Source organism: Mus caroli, unplaced genomic scaffold (assembly GCF_978045245.1).
Source record: "Mus caroli unplaced genomic scaffold, Mus_caroli_1 scaffold_6, whole genome shotgun sequence".
Lineage (NCBI taxonomy): Eukaryota > Metazoa > Chordata > Mammalia > Rodentia > Muridae > Mus > Mus caroli.
In genome coordinates this window covers 145,227,429-145,248,920 of record NW_028227261.1, presented here as the reverse complement: position 1 = coordinate 145,248,920, position 21,492 = coordinate 145,227,429, and the positions used below count along the sequence as shown (strand labels likewise).

Genomic DNA, 21,492 nt, shown 5'->3' with positions numbered 1-21,492 from the left:
GTGGGGTACAGTGCCCACCTTGCTTTTCTTATTGTTGTTGGCGGTGGTGGTGGTAGTAGCAGGGTGTGTGTGTGTGTGTGTGTTTTGACAAGGCCTCACTATATAACCCAGGGGAGTTTTGAACTATGTAAGTCTGAAATTAAAGGTATATACCATCAAAACCCAATACAGCCGAGCATTGGTGGCACACACCTTTAATCCCAGCACTTGGGAGGCAGAGGCAGGTGGATTTCTGAATTCGAATCCAGCCTGGTCTACAGAGTGAGTTCCAAGACAGCCAGGGCTACACAGAGAAACCCTGTCTCGGAAAAAGCAAACAAAACAAAACAAAAGCCAATACATTTCCCTTGCATATTTTGACAGAGTAATTCCACTACTAGGGATTTTTATTCAGGAAATTAATATATACAAAACACAAATAACATTATTAGCTATATGTCATATGATATATATGCATATTAAGTATTTTTAAAAATTAATAAACAGTATTTTATCTCATGACGTTGTTAGAAGGTTCACTCTAATTAATAAAGACTAATAAAAATCTCACCTGTGTCTTCCACATGGTAACTATCCTCGATTTCTGAAGGAAAAAAAAAGCATTGGCTGATATTACTACTCTCATATATAGTATATGGGTAGGTAATGTGTCTATATGTATATTTTGAATGATAATTCAGGTAAGTCCAATGCTTTTCATTGATTTTAATATGAAACTTTTAAAATAAAGATGGAAATGCCAATATATCTATCAGTTTATTGCTGCACTTTACACCACAAGATTCTCTTACTGTATCCACTCAACAATGCTACAATGTTGACACAGCAAAGCCTCTGCGACAGAGGGAGAAGGCACTTCATGCAGTGGCCCACAGGGACGAGGGCTGAACCCAGGAGCTGCCCATGCCTAATCCACTTCCCATGCCTCTGTGGTATTCTATTCACTAGCTCAGTCCCACTACCCTCTAAAGTGAAAACTGCATGACTACAGATGAAAACATAGACAAGAAAGGGGGGGGGCGGGTTACCTCTGCAGAGAAAAACAAAGGATATCTTTTTGGTTTTGGTTTAATTGGCTGCTGGTTGGTTTTGTTACTTTATTTTCAAACAAGGTCTCACTAGATGGCTACTGCTGGTGCGAACTCTCTATAGAGACCAGGATGGCTTAGAATCATAGAGAGCCTCCTCCTGCCTCTGCCTCCTGAGTGCTGGGACTAAAAGCATGTGCCACACGCCTGCATGGAAAATGCCCAGGTCACTGAGGTCACATATGCAGACAATAGAAATGCCACCATTCGCTCCTCACCAATGTGACCTTTGAGTACTTAGTTTCCCTTTGACAATTTTGTGCATGTACATAATGTGTTCTGATCACCTTCGCCCTCTGTCACCCTTTCTCTGTCCCCTGAAGTCCCTCTGGACCTCTTCCTTCCAGCACGTCTACTCCATACTTCCTCACTGTTTTTCATGATTTAACGCTTGTATATTTTATTTAACAGATATAGAAGGTTAAAATATTTTAATCTCCAGAGACTTTTAATGATAAAACTTTTTGGTCCATATTTAATCTGTTTTATCAAAGATTATATTAGACAATAAGGTGTTTTACAACTTCTTGAAAGTGTCTCTTCCTGCCCAGAGCTGAATCTCCTAACCTTATTGGTTTTAAGTCCTCCCAGCTTCCTGTGGATTGCAATTTGCTGGATAAACAGCACGTCAGTAAAAACTCTGAACCACTGTACACCATGCTGAGCCATCTTAGCCAAAGGCAAAGGGATAAGCATGATACCTGAAAACAGAGACACTGACGCTTGAACATCTTTACTCAGATATTAGAAATATGTCCGTGTAGAAATGGTAAGTTTGAGAGCATACTACATGGATTACTGATACCGCTGATTGCTGGGACACCACTACCCAGCAATGCTACCATGTTTTCCATGAAGAATGCCTTTCCTGCTCTAAGTAGACTTGAATAATAGCTTCTAAAAACTCACACTCACAAATGAGGACCTGCCTACTACTTAAAAGACATTTCCCAGCATATTATGTCAGACATCCACATGCTTGCATGCTCTGTGACTTGTTATTTTTACAACTATGTATTAGCTGGTTTTGTAGATAGAGGTTCATGGAAACACAGCCATGTTTATACTCAGTTAATGACAGTTGATGACTGTCTTTGCATTGCAATAGTAGCTAAGTGTTCTAGAAGCTAGGGAGTTCTCCTCTGATGAGAACACTTGATCCCTAACTATGTAAGAAGACTGTCTGGGGGCATGCTATGGAAGCTACAGATTGTGCAGTAGGGGAGACAGCGCTGCTGGAACAAAAGCCAGGGCCAGAGTTCAAGTGCAGTTCATCATGACTTGAACTTCATATAACACACAGCACCGAGGTGGAGGAATACAGGAAAAAAGTCTGCACTTACTATTATCAGAAACCCACTTATTAATGAAACAAATCAGGTATCAGTTTGCTTTAGAGAACACTTTATTCACTTTGAAGCATTCAGCTTCATCTTCAAAATATTTAGATAAAGTTAAATATTGCTCTTAAAGGAATTTTAGGAAATTTTTAATAATTACACTATAAATGACCAACTAGTCTAAAACAAATGTGTTCTACCTTCATGAACTGTCCCGGGTTCCAGGTCCTCAAATCTGTCATCACTGTCAGTCACTGTGAGGAAGTCCTCAACCTCCGGCTGTGGTTCTCCTGCCGGCCCATCTGCTTCAAGGTCTTCAACAAGGAGAAATACAGTGACCAAGGAGCCACATTGACATCCTACCTAGACAGATTCATCCACAGCCACCCATGAACCCCTGCCACTGTCCCCTCTAAAGCTATTTTCTCACTCTGGCCAGTGCCAGTCTGCCTGAAAGTCACTTCTTATTACAATGTGACCTCCTGGAGGACAGGTATCTCACCATGCAGCTCACACTGAATACTGAGCAGGGAGGAGCCTGACGAGCCAATAGAGGTCTCCTAAATACGATGAACAGATAAGTAGTTTATAATTATTAATACACACATCAGGTTATATCAAGACCTTTTATTGAGAACTATCAAATTCCAAGTCGCAACTCCAAATGCTTTAATGTGGAGAGCAACTGGCTGTGTTCTCAGTCACATTGCCACACCGCACACTGTTCATTCAAGCCAACCTAGGCTTAGCATTTTAGTCAGCAGATATGTAAAGTTAATTGCTGATTTTTTTATTTTTTAGGATATACTGAGTGAGTCTGTTACTTCATTCCATTTCAATATAGTTTGGACTACAATCTTGCCCTAAAATTACCTCACAATGACATGGCTTCTGGCAGATTTACTTTTGCAAACCGTGCTTCAGTTGAAGAACCTGCGTGAGTTGGACTGGGCTGTATTAGGGAGTCTGGAGACTCAGAAGGCAGCAGGATTTAGGCTTTTTACACCAGCTGTTTCAGTGTAGACAAATGACCTATGCCATGCTTGAGATTCCCTCCCATAAAATTGGAATAATAATGATCTATTCATAGCCATTGATAAGAGGATGAAAATAGTTGGAAATATGCCTGGCCCATCAGAAATATCTCCCTGTGGTCATTACCACTACAATTACTATAGGAATAGTAGGATTCTGTCTACTGCTATTGAACCACCCTCATGATGACAAGAAGCCCTCTAGTTATTCTGTATAGAATAGCATGGTAGTGCTCGGCTTCACTGAGTCATACTGATTGATTTTTGTAGATACTTTCATAGAAGTTGCCCCTCATCTATAGTTTTGCTTTTTTGCAGTTTCACTTGTCTGAGGCTAACCATAATATGAGACCTTAAAATACCAGGAATAAACAGGTCATAAGTTTTGAAATATGTTTTCAACTCCTATTTATGAAATCCCTCTTCATCTCGCTCCATCATACTAGGGATATGAGTCACCCTCTGGTCCAGGCTCATCAGCACTGTATCAACAGCCTGCCTATTTGACATCTAGCAGCCATGTGTCATCAGATTTAATGGCACTTACCATATTTATGGTACAAGAACCTCTACGTAACTTAATAATGGAACAAAAGCACAAGAACAGTGATATTGACTATACCAAAAAATAATATCCATACTGGGTTTTTATAACTGATTTTTTTAAAAAGAAAAAAAGAAGGAAGACAGAAAGGGAGTGAGGGAGGGAGGGAAGGAAAGAGAGCGAGAGAGCGAGAAAGCGAGAGAGAGAGACAGAGAGAGAGAGAGATTGATTTGAGATAGCTATAAAATCTTCATGTTGAGGAAGAATGGTGCTCATTTTGTTATTGTACTTCTAGCAGAACACATTGCAGCCGCGGTATATGATAGAAATGCAATAGGGTGGGGTTCGGTACTGCTTTTGTTTTTGCAGATTGCAAGGGTTCTCAGAGAGCTGCAGGAGGAGGCACAGGGACTGCTTCCCATCTCTCATCACCAGCTGCTCTGGAGTCTCTCCTCCTTTCAGATCTGCTGCTCAGCAAACTGCCCACCAAGTGCAACTGCTGGGAATGGTGGGACTCTACTGAGTGCAGCGCTCTTCCCTTCTCCCTTCACCCCATCTAAAAAAGCTCATCACTAACAGTCAGCACTGCTGTTCAATGGACATGTCACTGTTCCCAGGAGAGAAACCATGAAAGCACTGTCCAGTGGCTTTCAGTCTACTGTTGACAGTATCAGCCACGTGTGAGGAAAAGAAATCACATCCTGGACTCACTCCACTAGGCACTGCCAGCCCTCTGTGCATTTCCCCAGTGCTGCTACACAACTCTAAAACAGGAGCGACTGTGCTCAAGCCACACTGCTACTACATGGCAGATGCAGTACAGCAATGAGCTGTGTGACAAGGAGCCCAAGCTCAGCTGATGAGGTGTGAAGATGAGGTAGGAATGAGAAACACCCAAGCAGATGACACAGCAGATGCAAAGGCCCCTGGACAGATAAGATGAAATTATTATGAGAGACTGTGTGAAGACGCCTAACCAATAAAGCCACAGCCGACACAGCATAGAGAAGAGAAAACAGAAATACACCTAGGCAAATGCCACTGCAGGGCCATGACAAGCAGTAACAGACACAGTTATGAAACAAGAGTCAGAATGTAAGAGCAACTTGGACAGGACTTGCAGCTAGAAGAGCAAAGAAACCATAGAAAGCGCATGGAGTTTAACCTTGAGCCACTACAGACCTGGCAAAGTCATTAACGAGCAAGCATATAAAAAGCTCAAGTGAGAGCAACTGGCATGGGGAAGGGCTAACGAGGAGCTGAGAGACCGCATGGGAAGGAAAGCCTGTGCTGGGCACAGCTGCAATCCGAGTCACCCACAGCATCCCCAAATGGAGCTGTAACTGGGTATATTAAGACTTCTAAAGAGTCATTGGTGACATGTACAGGAGTAGCAACACTTAAATGATGTCTGAAGCCACGGACCACCTATGTAACCATCTATGCAGAAAATCTCTCTAAGGACATAACACAGAACCAAGAAAGTGAGGCAGGGAACTTGGCTCCAGGATGGATCCTCTCCTCTCTGGTTAGCTGTTCATCACTTGTGCCTTAGCCCCTGAGCCAGTGCGACAAGTACCTGCTGGACTTTCCACTCTTCTGCACCCCCATCCTTGTAGAGCTGACTTTCATGAGCCATCTGACTTTAAATTTGGTCTCTCTGATGCACACAGGCATGCATGATGGCTCCCAAAGATGGAGGACCACTCTAAGACAAGCAGTCAGAAGCCACTGGCCTGTGTTCGTCACTCCACTCTGACTCTCCACTTATTCTTGATAAAACCCAGGATTTTTTTTAGGTTCATTTATTTATATGATTTTTAAATTAAATATGTCCATAAGACTCCTTCACAGTGAGGGGGGATTTTGAAAAGTATACCCAGTGTTCCCCCTAGAAGTAATAGTCTATGGTTGCTTGGGATGTAGTTATAGAGACCAAACTACTTTAGAAACTTGTGTAAAACAGAACGGAATTCATACCATGGTCCGTGTGTACTGATTCCTGAAGAAGGGACTGAATTTGTTCTTTTACTTCATCTTCAATATTCTGGATGTCTAAAATAATTACAAATCATAAATAAATAAATAAATAAATAATGCTGAAGTATTAATAGGAAATTCCAACACTTAAATATGGCAAGCACACACATACCGCAATGACTACATCTGTCTGAGAGGCTCTGTATTTTCCTGTTCACATGCTATTCACTCCCCTACATCAGGAAACGTAATACTTAAAATTCGCCTTATTTGTTCAGTAGGTTTAAACGTTAAGAAACTTTCCAAAAGACTTTTAAAGAAAGAGACTAATTTAGGCGTAAAGGTTTTCCTTTAAGAAATAGCCATAGAGGGGCTGGAGAGATGGCTCAGTGGTTAAGGGCACTGGCTGCTCTTCCAGAGGTCCTGAGTTCAATTCCCAGCAACCACATGGTGGCTCACAACCATCTGTAATGAGATCTGACGTCCTTTTCTGGTGTGTCTGAAGACAGCAACAGTGTACTCACATACATAAAATAAACAAATCTTTAAAAAAAAAAAAAAGAAATAGTCATAGAGAAAACGCTGTCAACTTTTAACTAATAAAATTTCCATTCATGTTAGAAGCAAACTTTTCATAAACAGGGGTACTGGAAAAGACCAAATTTAATACACACTAAACAATGTGACTACCTTTGACCTCCTGACTGGAATAGGCCACTCTTGGAGGCGTGAGGACGCTAGTGAGTAGGGCCGGGCCACACAAAAATGAAGCTTACGTGATAATGAACTCCGTATCAGCTTCAGAACAAGTCTGGAGAAGTGTGGAGGACCTCATTTGCAGCTCTCAACAATGTGTCTGAAAGCCAGATCCCCAGACTCAAACAATAATGACTTATAAAGTGGCCATTAATGATGAGATTCCCACAGCACCGTAGCACTTACCTGATTGTAAGATACACCCCAACATTACACAGCAAGCTGTTTCTACAACAACACTTGCAGGCTAGTGGATGACAGTGCTGGACTTAATCCTGGTATCACCAGTGGCTTGTGCAGGATAATGCCAATGATGGCAGCTACAAAGCACAGCTCTCCAGTGACAGACCGAACAAATTCAAAGTTGAGACAGGGAGATGGTTTAACACTCTATGCTAGTCACTTACTAAAACCTTTCGAAAGCATAAAGATTTTCTATATCTGCTTCACTAGTCATTCATGTTGATGCCCTGATGTAATTATATACAGGACCCTAATCTCTGCTCTTCCTTCACTGTCTCCCAGTGTTTGTGCTGGCCTCCTCACCGGGCCATTTCACCAATGCCGAGAAAGCATCCAGGGCATCACAGGAAGGTCTCCAGCCAAGTCGTGGGGATGCTCTGCTACTATGGGATACAGGAAGGTCTCTAGCTAAAGCAGGGGGATGCTCTGCTCCTATGGGATACAGAAAGGTCTCCAGCCAAGTCGTGGGGATGCTCTACTCCTATGGGATACAGGAAGGTCTCTAGCCAAGTCATGGGGATGCTCTGCTCCTATACTTGGCTCCTTACTGGCTCTGATGCCACCATGGATTGAGAACTACAAATGAGGTCCTCCACACTTTTCCAGACTCATCTGTTACCAGTGCCTGTTTTGAACTAGGTAAGCACTCCCTGCCAATTCATTTCTGACTCTATACATGACTTTTTTCTCCCTTGAAGATGGGACAGAGCCAGAAGCTGGGCTACAACATGTTAAAGAATGAACAGAAAATAAAGTAAAAAAGGCAATGCTGCACAGTGCGCTCTGTCAAGTGTGGTCACGACAGTGAAGAGGCGAAGTCGGGGGAGGTAGTGTTAGGAGGGCATCCAGGGCTTCATTTTACTGCATTTTATGAGAGATAATAAGTAGCTGTAATAGTCAAACAAGCGAAAGAAGGCAGAGAAGGAAAAGAAGAACTAACGTGTCAACAAGAGAACAGCTGAGAGAGCCGAATGTAACCTGGAAGGGACATTGCCAAGAGGTTAAAAAGAATGGAGGCTAACAGCTCACTGGAGTTAGCAATCATCTGCAAAGAATATGAATGATTCTAATAACCAAAGGGAAGAATATGGAATGTGGCACATCTCAGACCCAATACTTGCTCAAGAACTGATTTTTTAACCACAATTTTATTTAGTAAAAAGTAAAATATTATGTGTTAAATTCAAATATTTAAAAAAACCTTTTTAAAAAGTATTATGGATTCTGGAGGCATGCACTAATCCCACAGTCATAGGAGGGATAGAGTAAGTTCTCATGAAGTTCTTAAATAGACACATAATACAACTTAGACTAATGTTATTCCTTAAAGGAACAAAGCAAAGAAAATCAAATAGTATTCACCAGCACAACTTGGGGCCATGTATTGTTTCCAATAAAGTGTCATATCCAGCACTTCCAATAGGTGGCGCAGTGAAACCAATTTTCTTAAGTATTGCGACAAAGTACAGAAGCTAATTACATTTTTATGTGCCAATTTGTTAAAATACGTCAGCATGCCCAGTCTATGCGTCAAAATCCCTTTATGGAAATAATATGAACTGATCTACGAAGCCACCAGAGACAGAAAGAGCGTGCGTAACAAGAACGTCTACAGAGGCTATTGCTTTGGGCATAGATGGGAAGGGGGCAGGGGATGCTTAGCTCTTCATTCCTGGTGGAATCGTGCATGGGGCAGACAGCAAACAGGCTGTGTACAGTCTGAGCCTGTCCCTACTTTGGATATAATAAGGAAAGAGTGCTGGAGTTAAAGTCAGGACGCATTTGGCTTCTGTCTTTCCCAACTGCATGGTCATGGGCAATGGACAACAATAAGCTGTGCCTTGGAATTTTGATTAAAATAACCCTAGACACATCTTCACTACAAGCGTATTTATTATAATTCCAGAAGAGAACAAATGGTAGCTCGTTTTATAAATGATGTGAGCAATGGGGAGAGACATGAGTTGGTAACTGAAAAGATACCTGCAGGCCAAGCAGCCTTGCAGAGTGTTCAGGGACACTTACCTGCCCCCTCAGGGGCATGCTCCTCCAGCTCAGCCTGAGTCTCTGCCTCCTCCTCCGGTGGAAAGGTCCTCTCAGAAGGATATCTTTCTTTAAGGCCTGCATTTTTTATTCACAGTGTTAACTAAGACTTCTTTAAAAATCACCTTTATACTTTAAATCAGAAAAAGTAACTTTCAAACATGTGATTGGTGGGACAAGACACTCGGGCTTCCCAGTACTGTGTTTAAAACCGGGGAAAGGTCTTTCATCTCACAAGGGTCTTCCGTGTACTTAAGACTTTTTAAAAGGGATTGATAAATATTCACAGCATAGACTAACCATGTCTAGCCTTGCCAAAAGAAGAGGAGTGGGAGTCCAGGCTCCTCTCTTGTTTAAGAGGATGAGTAAGGACCGTGTAAGCCAGAGCTCAGTGCCCAGCAGAAGGAACCGTATGACACTCATGATCTGGGCTGTGCACACGCCAGACCTGAATTCACTTCTCATGTGTAATGTTTGATTAGGGAATACCAGAGTTTTAAATAAATCATATGTAACGCACTACAAGTTTCACAAAGTACCACCTGTAAGCAACCATATTGTTTTTCTAGAGCTAAAAGGTATCAAAAAATCTGTTTAAAAAGTAAGGAAAGCTGAGCTGGGGGGCGGGGGGGCAATACCTTAAATCCCAGCACTTGGGAGGCAGAGGCAGGTGGATTTCTATGAGTTTAAAGTTAGCCTGGTCTACAGAGCAATCCCTGGACAGGAAAGGCTACACAGAGAAACCCGCCTCAAAAACAAAACAAAACAGTAATAAAAAATAAGGCAGGCATGAGCCACATAAACACCAAGGTAGTGCTTTGATGTGTTGCATGTGGAGCGGAACATTAGATAAATCCTTAATACAGCTGTTCAGGAAACCAAGGCAGGACTAAGAGTCCAATTCTGTTTGCTGAGTAGATCTTCTTTGCCCTCACTGAGAGCTGGATGAGGGTGACATCTGGGAAGATGGGCACAGTGGCCCTTGGAGAAAAGGTCAAGCCAGCTCTCACATTCTGTAGACTGTAGGTACCACTGTACAGCTAATGCCCACACTCCCCTTATGTCAACTCAAGCATTTTACTTGTTTATTCTTTGTCTGGTCTCTTATTCTTGTTTCTGCCAGAGGCCACTTCTGTACTCTTACAGAGACTGCAAAAGCAGCAGGCTGGCTTGGCAATCTTCTATTTCCTCAATTTCAATACTCCCTGTACACACCACCACCACACACCGCTTTGTTCTACACATCAGTGTAATCTAACTATAAAAGAGATTTCAAACTAGTTCACTTGCTCAGTGTGGGTAGGATTGGAAATCCTTACAGCACCTCACATCTACTTGAAAACTACAAAGCTCTTTCTCACTGATGTAACTCACCCTTTTACCTCTTGACTGGCAGTAGGTGAGTTGTGCTCAGTCAATCAGGAGAGGCTTAGGATTCCATAGACTCATGTGCTTTGTTCCGCATTCAGTATGTCAGTCAGCAGTTGGCCAAAGCAATTGCTACAGAAATGCCTACTTCAGGGCTAGGGCATGCAGTGGGACCCACTCTGCCAGTCCACTGCTACAGAGGCTCACTGCAGGGTCAAAGAGCCTTAGATATGCCTGGTTGGCACAGGGATGTCGGTGGAGAAACAAGGATTGCAACAATCTTGCTCTTACAGCTTACAAGGGGTTCCTAACAGGAATGCACAATCTTGCTGCTACTGTTTTCAAGAGCTTTGACTGTGTCCACGATTTCTCTATAATGTGTCTAGATTTCCCCAGGTGGCATCAGTATGTGCCTAGTGTTGTGCAACAGTAATGATATATAAGTGTCTCAGTGTGAATGAAAGGCTACAACATCACCCTTCACTAACATACACTCAACTGTCTTCCAAACTGGTCTGCATTTAAAGTGTTTTCAACAATAGTTCCATCCAATGGCAGATGCAAGTGCCTGAAACTCCATTCTTACCAAACCTAGAAAAGTCCATTTCATTTGAAAAAGGAAGAAATGATGTAAGTATTTAAAAGGTACCAGTCTAAGTCTTCAGACAGAATACACAAAGAGCTAGCTTTCTGTAACTCAACTGGGAGTCATTTATCTTTACAATCCAAAGGATAAAAAGAACTGGAAAATGTATCAAAAGACAATGCTAACCAGCTTAATTTCCACCCAAACCATCAGTCAAATGACACACTTACAGACAGCTATGCAGTGCTATATCCAGAGGGGACATTTGCAGAAATAAATTTTATTATAAATTTCAAAGCAGTGAAACCATATTTATGCATCTCCTTTACTGGGCCCCTACAAACTTTTAACAAAAGAAGCCACACTGAAATGGCTTTAATAACCCAGGGAGAAGCCCTGGCCATCCCTGTACAGTAACTCCTGTTATACAAAACCAACATAAATAACACATGTGACCAATTCAGACTAAGAGGAAAAAGGTTTTTTGTTGTTTGTTTGTGTTAAAGCTTGATTCATTTATTGAAAAGTACAAATGACAATGGGTTATGGCTGGAACTTGAAATGAATATTTAAAGTTACATTATAAAATGCAATCCATTTGTGGTCTAGTCCCTGTGCATGCATACAATGAAATTAAAGGGTACCAGTTTAAGTTTTCAGACACAATACACAAAGAGGCAGCTTTCTGTAACACAACTGGGAATCGTTTATCATTACAATCCAAAGAATAAAAAACATGGAAAATATCACAAAAGACAATACTGCACAGCTTCATTTCCACCCAAACTATCAGTCAAATGACACACTTACAGACAGCTGCTCAGCGCTACATCCAGGCTATATCCAGATTCGCACTAGCTTGAGTTTCTCTGTCTCTCTCTCTCTCTCTCTCTCTCTCTCTCTCTGTGTGTGTGTGTGTGTGTGTGTCTGTCTGTCTGTCTGTCTGTCTCTGTCTCTCTGTCTCTCTTTCTACCATCTAACTTAATTGGTAGAGAAGTTGCAGGCTGACTTAATTGGTAGAGAAGTTCCAGCCCCTACAGCCTCAGACAACAACTCAGCTCCCAGAGGCAAAGGCAAGCCTCTTCCAGATGAGATATTCAGAAGCAAAGGGACCTCTGCCTGGCTGCTCCAGACTTCTGGTGGCCTCTTCCTGCCATGCTGCACTCCACTGCAGCTGCTTACTGACACTGCTGAGCTTTAAATGTCATCAGGCAATGACAATAGTGGGATAAAATTTAAAACTTTTTCTTACAACATCTTGGTTTTTGTTCTGTAGATTCATTACACAAGTTAGAAGGCTTTTTAAAATTTACATTTATAAATATCTGTTTCTTTCATTTTAATTAAAAATGCAAGAAGCTACCAAATATAAATGAAGCCAGGATTTAAGCCATTCACAGTATCCTTGGCACTGAGCACAATTCTCTTGGGCCCATGAATGATAAGCTTTACAGGATTCAAGACTACCCAACCATACCCACCAGAATGAGAACAAAATGGTATAATCTACCTCTATAAACGTAACAGCTTCACACTTCATAAATGTGTTATTTATTTACATATTCATTTACATCAAGCAATTTGTCAAACAAATATCCATCAGCTGTTATGTAAGGAACTTGTCCATAGTGACTGAGCATGTGCAGTGCAAGCCGCCTTCCAGAGGAACAAGTTAAAGCCCAGGAAGCAGAAGCCACACAGGTTACTCACTAGGTGCGACATATGTTACAGAGAAGCTGTGTCAAGAGGACAACCTAAACAAAAGTGCTTGGCAACTGGATCTCAATAGACTTCTAAAGGTCAGAAGGGCAGGGCCATGAGCCACACTACAATCTGCAGGCAGCGGAAGAGCAAACTTAGAAGCCTGAGTCAATGGGGCAGGAAAGGCAGGCAGGGTGTAAACACAGAAATGCCCTAGGATACTAGGTCTCTCCTGTCCAGGAAGAATGAATCGCCTTTCCCAAGAATTACACTGTTCTTCAGTTTTCACAGAGGATTAGATCGAGGGCCTCCAAGATAAAAAAGCCAAAGATGTCCAAGCCCCTTTTAGAAACTGGACACTGTCTACAATCTCCTATGCATGTCCCCTGCACACTTCCTGTCATCTCTAGTTGCTAACCATATCCAACACAATAGAAATGCTGCATAAATGTAAAACTTAAGACTTCTTTAAGAATTACTTAGTCTTCAGTGTACTGATACTATGGTGTGAGGCTAGGTGAAAGTTGATCTTACCCCCTCCAGATTCCTCTTGCTATTGTCACTTTTGCAGAATTGATGCCAAGACAAGCAGCTGTTCCCATGCATATGGCCTAACAATACAAATTAATACATCCTGAGAAAAGGTCTAACAAGCACATGAAACCTAACAGATATTCCGAGAGCTCAATACACCAAAATGACATAGATGCTGATCGACCATGCTGAAGTTTCTTCTCGTTCCTGCCCTGTGTAGTCGGTAAATACGTATCTTATTAGTACACCAATAATCTCAGAACTAAGCAAGAGTCTGAGATCACCAGAACCAAATACTGCCCCCTTGATAAAAATAGGAGTGCTCTTTATTCAAGGGACCTTTACTGGATCCAGGAAAGACAAAAATTCAGAAAGAGGAAATGCATGCCACTGTACAGATTCTGACAATAAGGCTCCTCTCTAACAGCCTGAATTCAGGACCAGAAAGGAGACCCCACGAGGACTGGACAGTGTCCTCTCCTTACCATCATGGGAACAGGAGCTAAGGGAGTTCTGAGTGCCCAGGATGGATGAGCTCTGTGGCCTGCATGAGCAGGGTGCATCTGTAACTGGCACTCAATACATCTTTGATTTCCACCAAGAAAAAAAGGGGAAACACCTGCATCCCTTCAGTAAAGATAGATCATTTAGACCCAGTAAAATTGTGGGGGGGTGCCCCAATTTACTTTTTCATTTATTCAAAAATCAAATCTGCCCCACCCCTTGCACACATAGCAATCGGCACAGTTAAAAATTGCAGTTACTCAAGTTTTTCTTTGCTTTTCTTTTAGAAAGCTAATGTTTCTCTTCCAAAGGTCCCCAATTGTCGTAAAAGACCCAGAACCTTCCAGCTTGTCTAGCGTGCATATTCCCCATTCAACAAGCAAACACTGGCTGTAGACTGATGGTTACTGGCCAGCTACTGCGCAAATCACAGACTGAGAGCAAGGGTGAACAGGAGCTGGGCACTGCGGCTGTGGCACCCAGCCCAGCCTCCCAGGTAAGTCACATGCCACACCATAGGTGCCAATGTGCCAGGGGGCTGGGTATTCTCGGCAGGGGGAACTGCCACAGGAGCATGGCCTGTACTTTGTCTTTCTACCTCAGCCCTTTGTTACCACACAGCATTTCACTGGAGGGACTGTCTACCTGACAGCCCATCTCTGAGTCCCCATCAAGTCAGTGACACACTGCAGATTCTCCAGGGGCGTGGGGGGAGGGGGCAAGTGAGAGTGAGTCAGCAAGTGAGAAATACTGCTGCAGCATTTAGAAAACACCACTATCACAAATAGCAAAAGCTTTAAATAGACTTTACAAATGTAAAACCTCTTGCAGAAATTGATGTCTGTGAAAAGAAAACCAAGCCAAATAAAAAACAAAAATCTGGTTTATGTGGCTATATCCTTGGGCAAGCAGGATATGGGAATGCAGTTTACTACAGAGGATTTTTTTTTTCTCCAATTTTTTCATGAAACCTTGTGTAGTGGGGCATGGCTATAATCTCAGAAGGTTAAGATTAGATTAGGAAGATGCAAGATCAAGGCCAGCCTGAGGTACAGGTGACAGCCAGCACGACAACTTACTGAGAGTCTGTCTCAAAATAAGAACAAAAGGAATTAAGGAATAGCCTTTGTTTAAGTATTGGTAGGGTCTGCATTCAATCCCCAATACCCTGAAAAAAAAAAAAAAGTTTGTGTGAAACTATAACTGCCAAATAATACTTACCCTTCAGCTTCCTAATGATAGAAATGTTCTCTTCAGATACACCAGGAAGAAACTGAAAACTCACAATAAAGCAAGCCTAGCTGTACTTATTATTACATTGTCATTCCACCATGTTCTCTCATTGTCTACAATTCCTGCAGGCCGAGGGTCAGGATGGGATCACTGTCCCGTGGCTTCTCACAGTAAAATATCCATTCTGACCACTCATGTTCAACTCTCTATACTGGGGCAGATAAAAGGAGAGGAGGAGAAAAGAATTGGAAACCAACACAGAGCCTGCCAGCCTGGAGCGCAGTGGACTGTGTGGCATCACTGTCTGCCTGCTCCTCGCCTGTCTCCCTGAGGGAGAGGAACTTCCTTCCAGGGAAGCCATGTTCCTTCACCCACACTGTAACAGTGGACACTGTTCACAGCTCATGTCTCATCGACTGCAGCAATCCTAGACCCATCCATATAGTTTCACCTGACCAGGAGTGCATGACCATCTGAGAAGCAAGAAAACGTTGAGGAAGGGCCCAGAGATGAGCAAAGAGGCCCAAGATTTTAGTACTGAGATCTAGAATAACCACCTAACCTCATTGTCCTCGCCCTCACAATGGTATGAAATATCAAAGCTATCTATGTAATCTAACTGAAATGGACTTACCCATGTAACCAAGAGAATCCAGGAGTCTAGCCCTACGTAATGGCAAATACCCAAGGTTGCTGAAGAACAATAGCAAATATTTCATGGTAACACAGTAACTGACATATGCTGAAGCAGGCATTTGTGATTATGTCTTCATTGACAGCCCCTAAAAAGCATGGAGTTGCTTGGTGGAGTGTTCCGAGTATAAAACTTAGATTTTCTTTCTTACATGCAGCTGACTGAAGGTCAACTCTTTCAAATCCTGTTTCTGTGTTACAGTCACAGACGCAGAGACCAGAACATTCTTAGGCCTCACAGGTGTGGTATTCGCTAGTATTTTCTCTAGCCCTTAGCTCAGGAAAAAATATGATTTCAGCTGAACCCTTCGTGAAGACATGTGCATGCACAGTACAAAAGATTGAGAACTTAGGCACTTGTCTCACACCATGTCCACAGGAGTAAGAATGAACCATTGTTCCGATCCCACACCTCTCTCTTTAGCCCCTCATGGGATTCCACGGGTCCATTACCATCAATGTTCTTCAGGAGTGAAGGAACCTGAGGAGCCAAGAATGTTGACGGCTCACACATGTGCAGCCTACATGGGCTCTTGAAGCCACTCTGACACAGGTGTCACAACCTACCAACAAATGAGAAAAACTACAAGTGCCAACATGGATATGTTGTGTTGCAATAATTCACGGCATCAATTTTGAGAACGTTTCCAAATGGCATTAGCAGATGAGGAGAGGCAACACACCCAGCATATGGAAAAATGATTACAGATAACATAAGATAATAAATCATTATTGTTTATTCCCTTTCATTCTGTCAATGGAAACACCTAAGGGGGATCCTTATCCCCCACAGGAGCTACAGAGGCTGAAAACCTGGGGAGCAAAGCGGTTCGCCCATAGCATGTTCCCTGTGAACTTTGAGAATTCACTCAGCTCTGCAGAGTGGTACAAGCAGCTACGTCTCCTAATGTGTGTCTCATGAGACCATGTATACCAAGCCCCAAGTCAGACTCCAGACACTGACCATACATGAGGTGACATTAAACATACTGAAATTCACAAGGAACATGATCAGGCAGGGAAATGCCAACAGGAGAGAGCAGATGCTGATAATACAATGCTTTGAGACAGTGTCATCTGAAGGTCAGACGATGAGAAAACAGAGATTCTTAGAAACACTGACAGGCTAGAAAACATTTTTAGAAAGCAATCTTTAAGGATATCTGCTCCTTAATTGTAATGGATCTCCAAGGTCTAAATAAATTTAATGCAATGTCATTATTTAAAAAGTTTACAGCATTACCTCAGAAAATATAAATGTTACAGATGTGACAAAAACTTGCAAATTTACTTTTCCTTTTCAAATGTATCCTGGAAGTCTTGTTTGCTAGCTACAAAGAATCACAGATCGTGTTTAGCTGAGAATTATCCTCAGATAGCAGTTACCCTGAATTAGAACTACCACATGAATGAACCTGAGTAAGTCTGGGAATGGCCCAGCATCGTCAACCTCAGTCACCACCCAGGTTTATCTCGCTCTTTCGGCTCACCTGTGCTCTTTTAACTAAAATCTGGATGCTAAGATACTGGATCTTGAGACAATGCCAAAAGACCGAGTGTAACCATCTGTAGCCTAGAGAGAAAGGAGAGACTGGCTGGGGAAAGGAGAGAAAGGGAGAATAAATCCAGTCCCGACTCACGGACATCCCCCAAAATGTGAAGTGCCTAGTAACAGGTCAGCATTTCTGCTGGGTGCTATGAGCTACTTCTGTGACTGCCCATGGACCCCGAGTTCTCTTTCAATTCCTGGGTGATGCTGTTCAGAGGGGGAAGTACCTCTAGATCTAGAGAAGCTTACAGCATCTTCCCAAAGGCCAAGCGATGCTCACCTTCTTATGCCGGTGCTGTTCCTAAAGCCCTCTCATTGCCTAGAACTGAGCACTTCTAGACTTTAAACTCCCTGGCCACTGAACTTCAAACCAAGGTAAACTTAATAAAAATGCCTCCACTAAAGTTGTGTCCTTCTATGGCAGATGGGGGGAGGGGAAATTGCCTGTAGGAGAAACATTATTAAATCTCTTGCAAGTACTTTTTTTTTTTTTTAAATTAAATCCTGTATCTCGCAGTAAAATCAGAATACATTTTGAAGATACTGAAACTGTCCTGCCAGTTTGCTGTTTTTCAGTTATCCTTGAAGGTCTCTGATGTCCCAGACGTCCATTTATGAATGGAAAATGCCAAAACACTTTGGCACTCATTCACGTCCCACCCCAAATCCGTTTCAAAAACCAATAATCTAAAAAGAATGTTCAACAGATTCTCCCAGGGAGTTTGCTCCACCAGAACCCTCCAGAAAAATAAGGCAATGTCTCTGAGGCCTGCCGAAGTCTCCTTTCGTACCACATGGTTGTATCTTGCAAGGAATAAAACGGACCAAATTGCCGGGTGGTGGTGGTGCATGCCTTTAATCCCAGCACTTGGGAGGCAGAGGCAGGCAGATTTCTGAGTTCGAGGCCAGCCTGCTCTACAGAGTGAATTCCAGGACAGCCAGGGCTACAGAAAGAAACCCTGTCTCGGAAAACAAAAACAACAACAAAAGTAAACCAAAGAAAACAAAACAAAACAAACAAACAAACAAACAAAAAAAACGGACCAAATTAGCATGACCAGGATTTTGGAAACTGAACTCGGAGGAACTTCTCATCACAGACCTGAAATGCGGAAGCCATCAATCTGAAGCTACAGTCACAGACCCCTGGTTTTAGTGTATGTGGTCTGGTATTTGATGAAAAAAAATTACAAAATATCCTGACTAACCAACAGAGAATCAAGTCATCACATAGTGTAATTTCTTTGGGCCAGGAATATAATAGAGATCTTGGTATATGTACAAAAAGTCTCCTTTGGTGATTCCTTTAAGTGGGCTGGGATTTAGTTGTTTATAAGCAGAAAAGAAAGAGAGAGAGAGAGAGAGAAAGAAAGAAAGAAAGAAAGAAAGAAAGAAAGAAAGAAAGAAAGAAAGAAAGAGAGAGAGATGTTTGTTCTACATTTAAGTTTACTTATATTTGGTTTTAGTGCCTTTTAACTAGGCCAAAAAAAATTTCTATTTCAAATCTCATCATAGAAAAGCTAAAAAGTTATTTTTAAAATTTAAAGCCTTCCTGATAAAATGTTTTGTTCTATTATCAAGTTACTTTTATTATTGGGGTGTGTGTGTGAGAGAGAAAGAGAGAGCGATTGAGAGAGAGAGAGATACTTTTATTATTGGTGTGTGTGTGTGTGAGAGAGAGAGAGAGAGAGAGAGTGCACGCGTGTGCACGGTGCCTGAGACAGGATCTTGACATAGCCCAGACAGGCTTCTGTCTGTAGCCAAGGAGGAACTCAAACTCATGGCCCTCCTACCTCCATCTCTCAGGGTTGGGATTACAGGCACAAGGCACCCACCGTACCCTGGTCAGACTTTTTAATTAACATGTAACCTAAAGGTAAGTTAAAGCACCATGCACAGACCAGCACACATTTGTAGAAATGTCCCCCTCAATGATATTTATTTTATTGTTTGTGATGGGCTAAGAAGTTTGATCTCAAATCTGCGGTAGTCTGGAAATGATAAATAATCATTATACAAACATAAGAATATATGCCATCTAACCACAACAACTGAAAACAGTGAACCATACAAGTACCGCCGTGAAGCCAACGTCTTTGGAAGATTCACAGTTCATAAAGCTAACATAAATAAAAGCACTTGGAAATGTTCTCCTAAATAAAACTCTTTAATTCTTGACAATACATAGAATTCAGAAAGATGTGTCCGGTATGTGCTGAACAGACTCTCTGTTTATCCCTGTTGTTGTTTATGTAATGAAAGGAAGGTGTGAAAACAGGAAGTTGGGTAAGAAGAGGAAGGACCCTAAGGGTACAGGAAGGTAAGAGATAAGGCATGAGGCAGGAGCTGAACCTGGACAAATGGAGGTAGAAGGGAAAGCAAGCTTGGGAGGAGCCTAAAGGGCAAAGACCGAACAAATGAGGAAGGAGGTGACAGCCTGGGGCTGCCATGGGCAAGCTGGGAGCTGGGGAGAGCCAGGCAAGACAAGCAGGAAGGGAGGAGACAGGGAAGACCCTGCCTGGCAGAGTACCTCGATGCACATTAATACTTCTCATGCTCTCCAGATTCTTTCTAACTTACCTCAATACAGGACTTAATAAAGGATTAAAACTATTACAATTCATACTATGCACATAGCAATAAAAACTGGTCATTACATTTTATATCACAAACTTTCATTTTTTTTTTTTTGAAACTGAGAAGATGACAAAGTATACTTGATTCACAGAATTTACTTATTGAGCACCAATAAACACATCCAGTGGCTAATATGGATCATTTCCCCAGTCGGAACAATCCCAGATTTCCTCTGCCCTTTAGCAGCAACTGGAGTCACGAAGGTCACCCACTGCTGACAGGCCTTCAGTTCTTTCTCTTCTGGCCATTTTCCTTGGCTACGTGAGCATGCCCAGAGGAGCTTCTTCCTCGCCTGTCTTTGTCTCTGGAAGCCACTTTACTAGGAACAGCCTTTGTCTCTACGGCTTTCTTCCAGCTTTCCTTAGACTTGGAGCTCTTGTCAGAGCTGGCTTTCTCCTTGTCTCTGTCTCTCTTCCCTGCAGGGGATGCTTTCTGGGATGTGTCTGAGTCGGTCTTCTTCCTCCCCTTCCCTCTATCCTCCTGCTCCTTCTTCCCCCGCCTTCGCTCTTCATTCTTGCTAGGCACAGCTTTCCCTCTCTCCTTCTTCAGCTCTTCTTTGATGGGTTCTTTAGCTTTCAGGTTTTCCAATCAAAGGAAAAAATGTTTACTGACCACACCTCTTAAATCATGGCAGGGCACATTAGATGCCCTTGTTAGATGCACTGCCCTGTTCCCACCCACACGGACATGGAACTCTCTCCTTCAGGCATTAGTCTACTAGTTCAAACGTTGAGTAAAAAGAGATATAAACCTCTATAAAGTATTAGCTATGAAATAAATTCTAGGACTATTTCATCCTATTTTCCAGCTTAAAATATGGCTTGACTTGTGTTAACACAGGCTGGCATTCAACATTAACAAGGTAAGCCCATCCGTTAGGGCAGTGAAGAGTTAACTCCTAACTATAATGTCATAAGTAAAGGAATACAGGCACTATGAAAACAAACTTTAACTTGTTTTTAAACAATAATTTAAAACTTTCAGCTTCAACATTCTGTTATGCCCTTAACCGTTATGTTTACAGGACTTCAGAATAAAGGTATACAGGTAAGTTAAATACCACGTAATTCTTCATAACACACAAAAAAAAATCCACATATAAAAATTTTTAATTTTGTTTTCTGTAACATTTTAATAGCAATTTTATGAATTTTTTTATGCTTACGTCAACTTCATAAAATCAGTATCCTTTTCTTTAAGTACATTTCCCTGGTAATTTTTGGAAGGCCACATAAGCCAATGCTCACATCCTCCACATCTCTTAGGATTCGAGAAAGCAGTTAAGTGGGAAGTCCAGGTACTTCCAAGCCTCAGATAAAACACTGTTTTCACATTACATTCTATAAAGTTTAACTGAGCAGTTAGCAAAAGTTTCACATTACACTTTCTGCTCTCACCAGGACATTATAAAAGATTCTCACTGCATAAGACAGCAAGTAAACAGCCACAAACAAAATGAAAGATCTAACAAAATGTGAACGATGTCTACCCTAACACAGTGTGTCTAAGATCCATGGAACACTAGGACCTTCAGGGTGAACTCTGCACATGTGGTACTCACAAAAGACAGTACCTGTCTTTCTACGCGGTCTACTGAAAGTCGATTAGCAAAAACTCACTAAACTTCTATAAAATACTGATTCAAACCCAGACAGGACC

General features: G+C 42.0%; 1 protein-coding gene across 18 annotated transcripts in view; it reads right to left on the bottom strand.

Moving 5' to 3' along the window:
* The window catches only part of Asph (aspartate beta-hydroxylase), a 209,783-nt gene that overhangs the window by 142,057 nt on the left and 46,234 nt on the right, over positions 1-21,492 (bottom strand). For 15 of the 18 annotated variants that reach the window (XM_029476170.2, XM_085839501.1, XM_029476159.2 and 12 more), the window contains 4 exons: positions 9,011-9,106; positions 5,987-6,061; positions 2,629-2,742; positions 551-583 (listed from right to left, as the gene is read on the bottom strand). In XM_029476170.2, the coding sequence (XP_029332030.1) occupies positions 551-583; positions 2,629-2,742; positions 5,987-6,061; positions 9,011-9,106 (318 nt within the window). The other 3 variants (XM_021161299.3, XM_021161301.3, XM_021161303.3) reach the window with 1 other exon arrangement.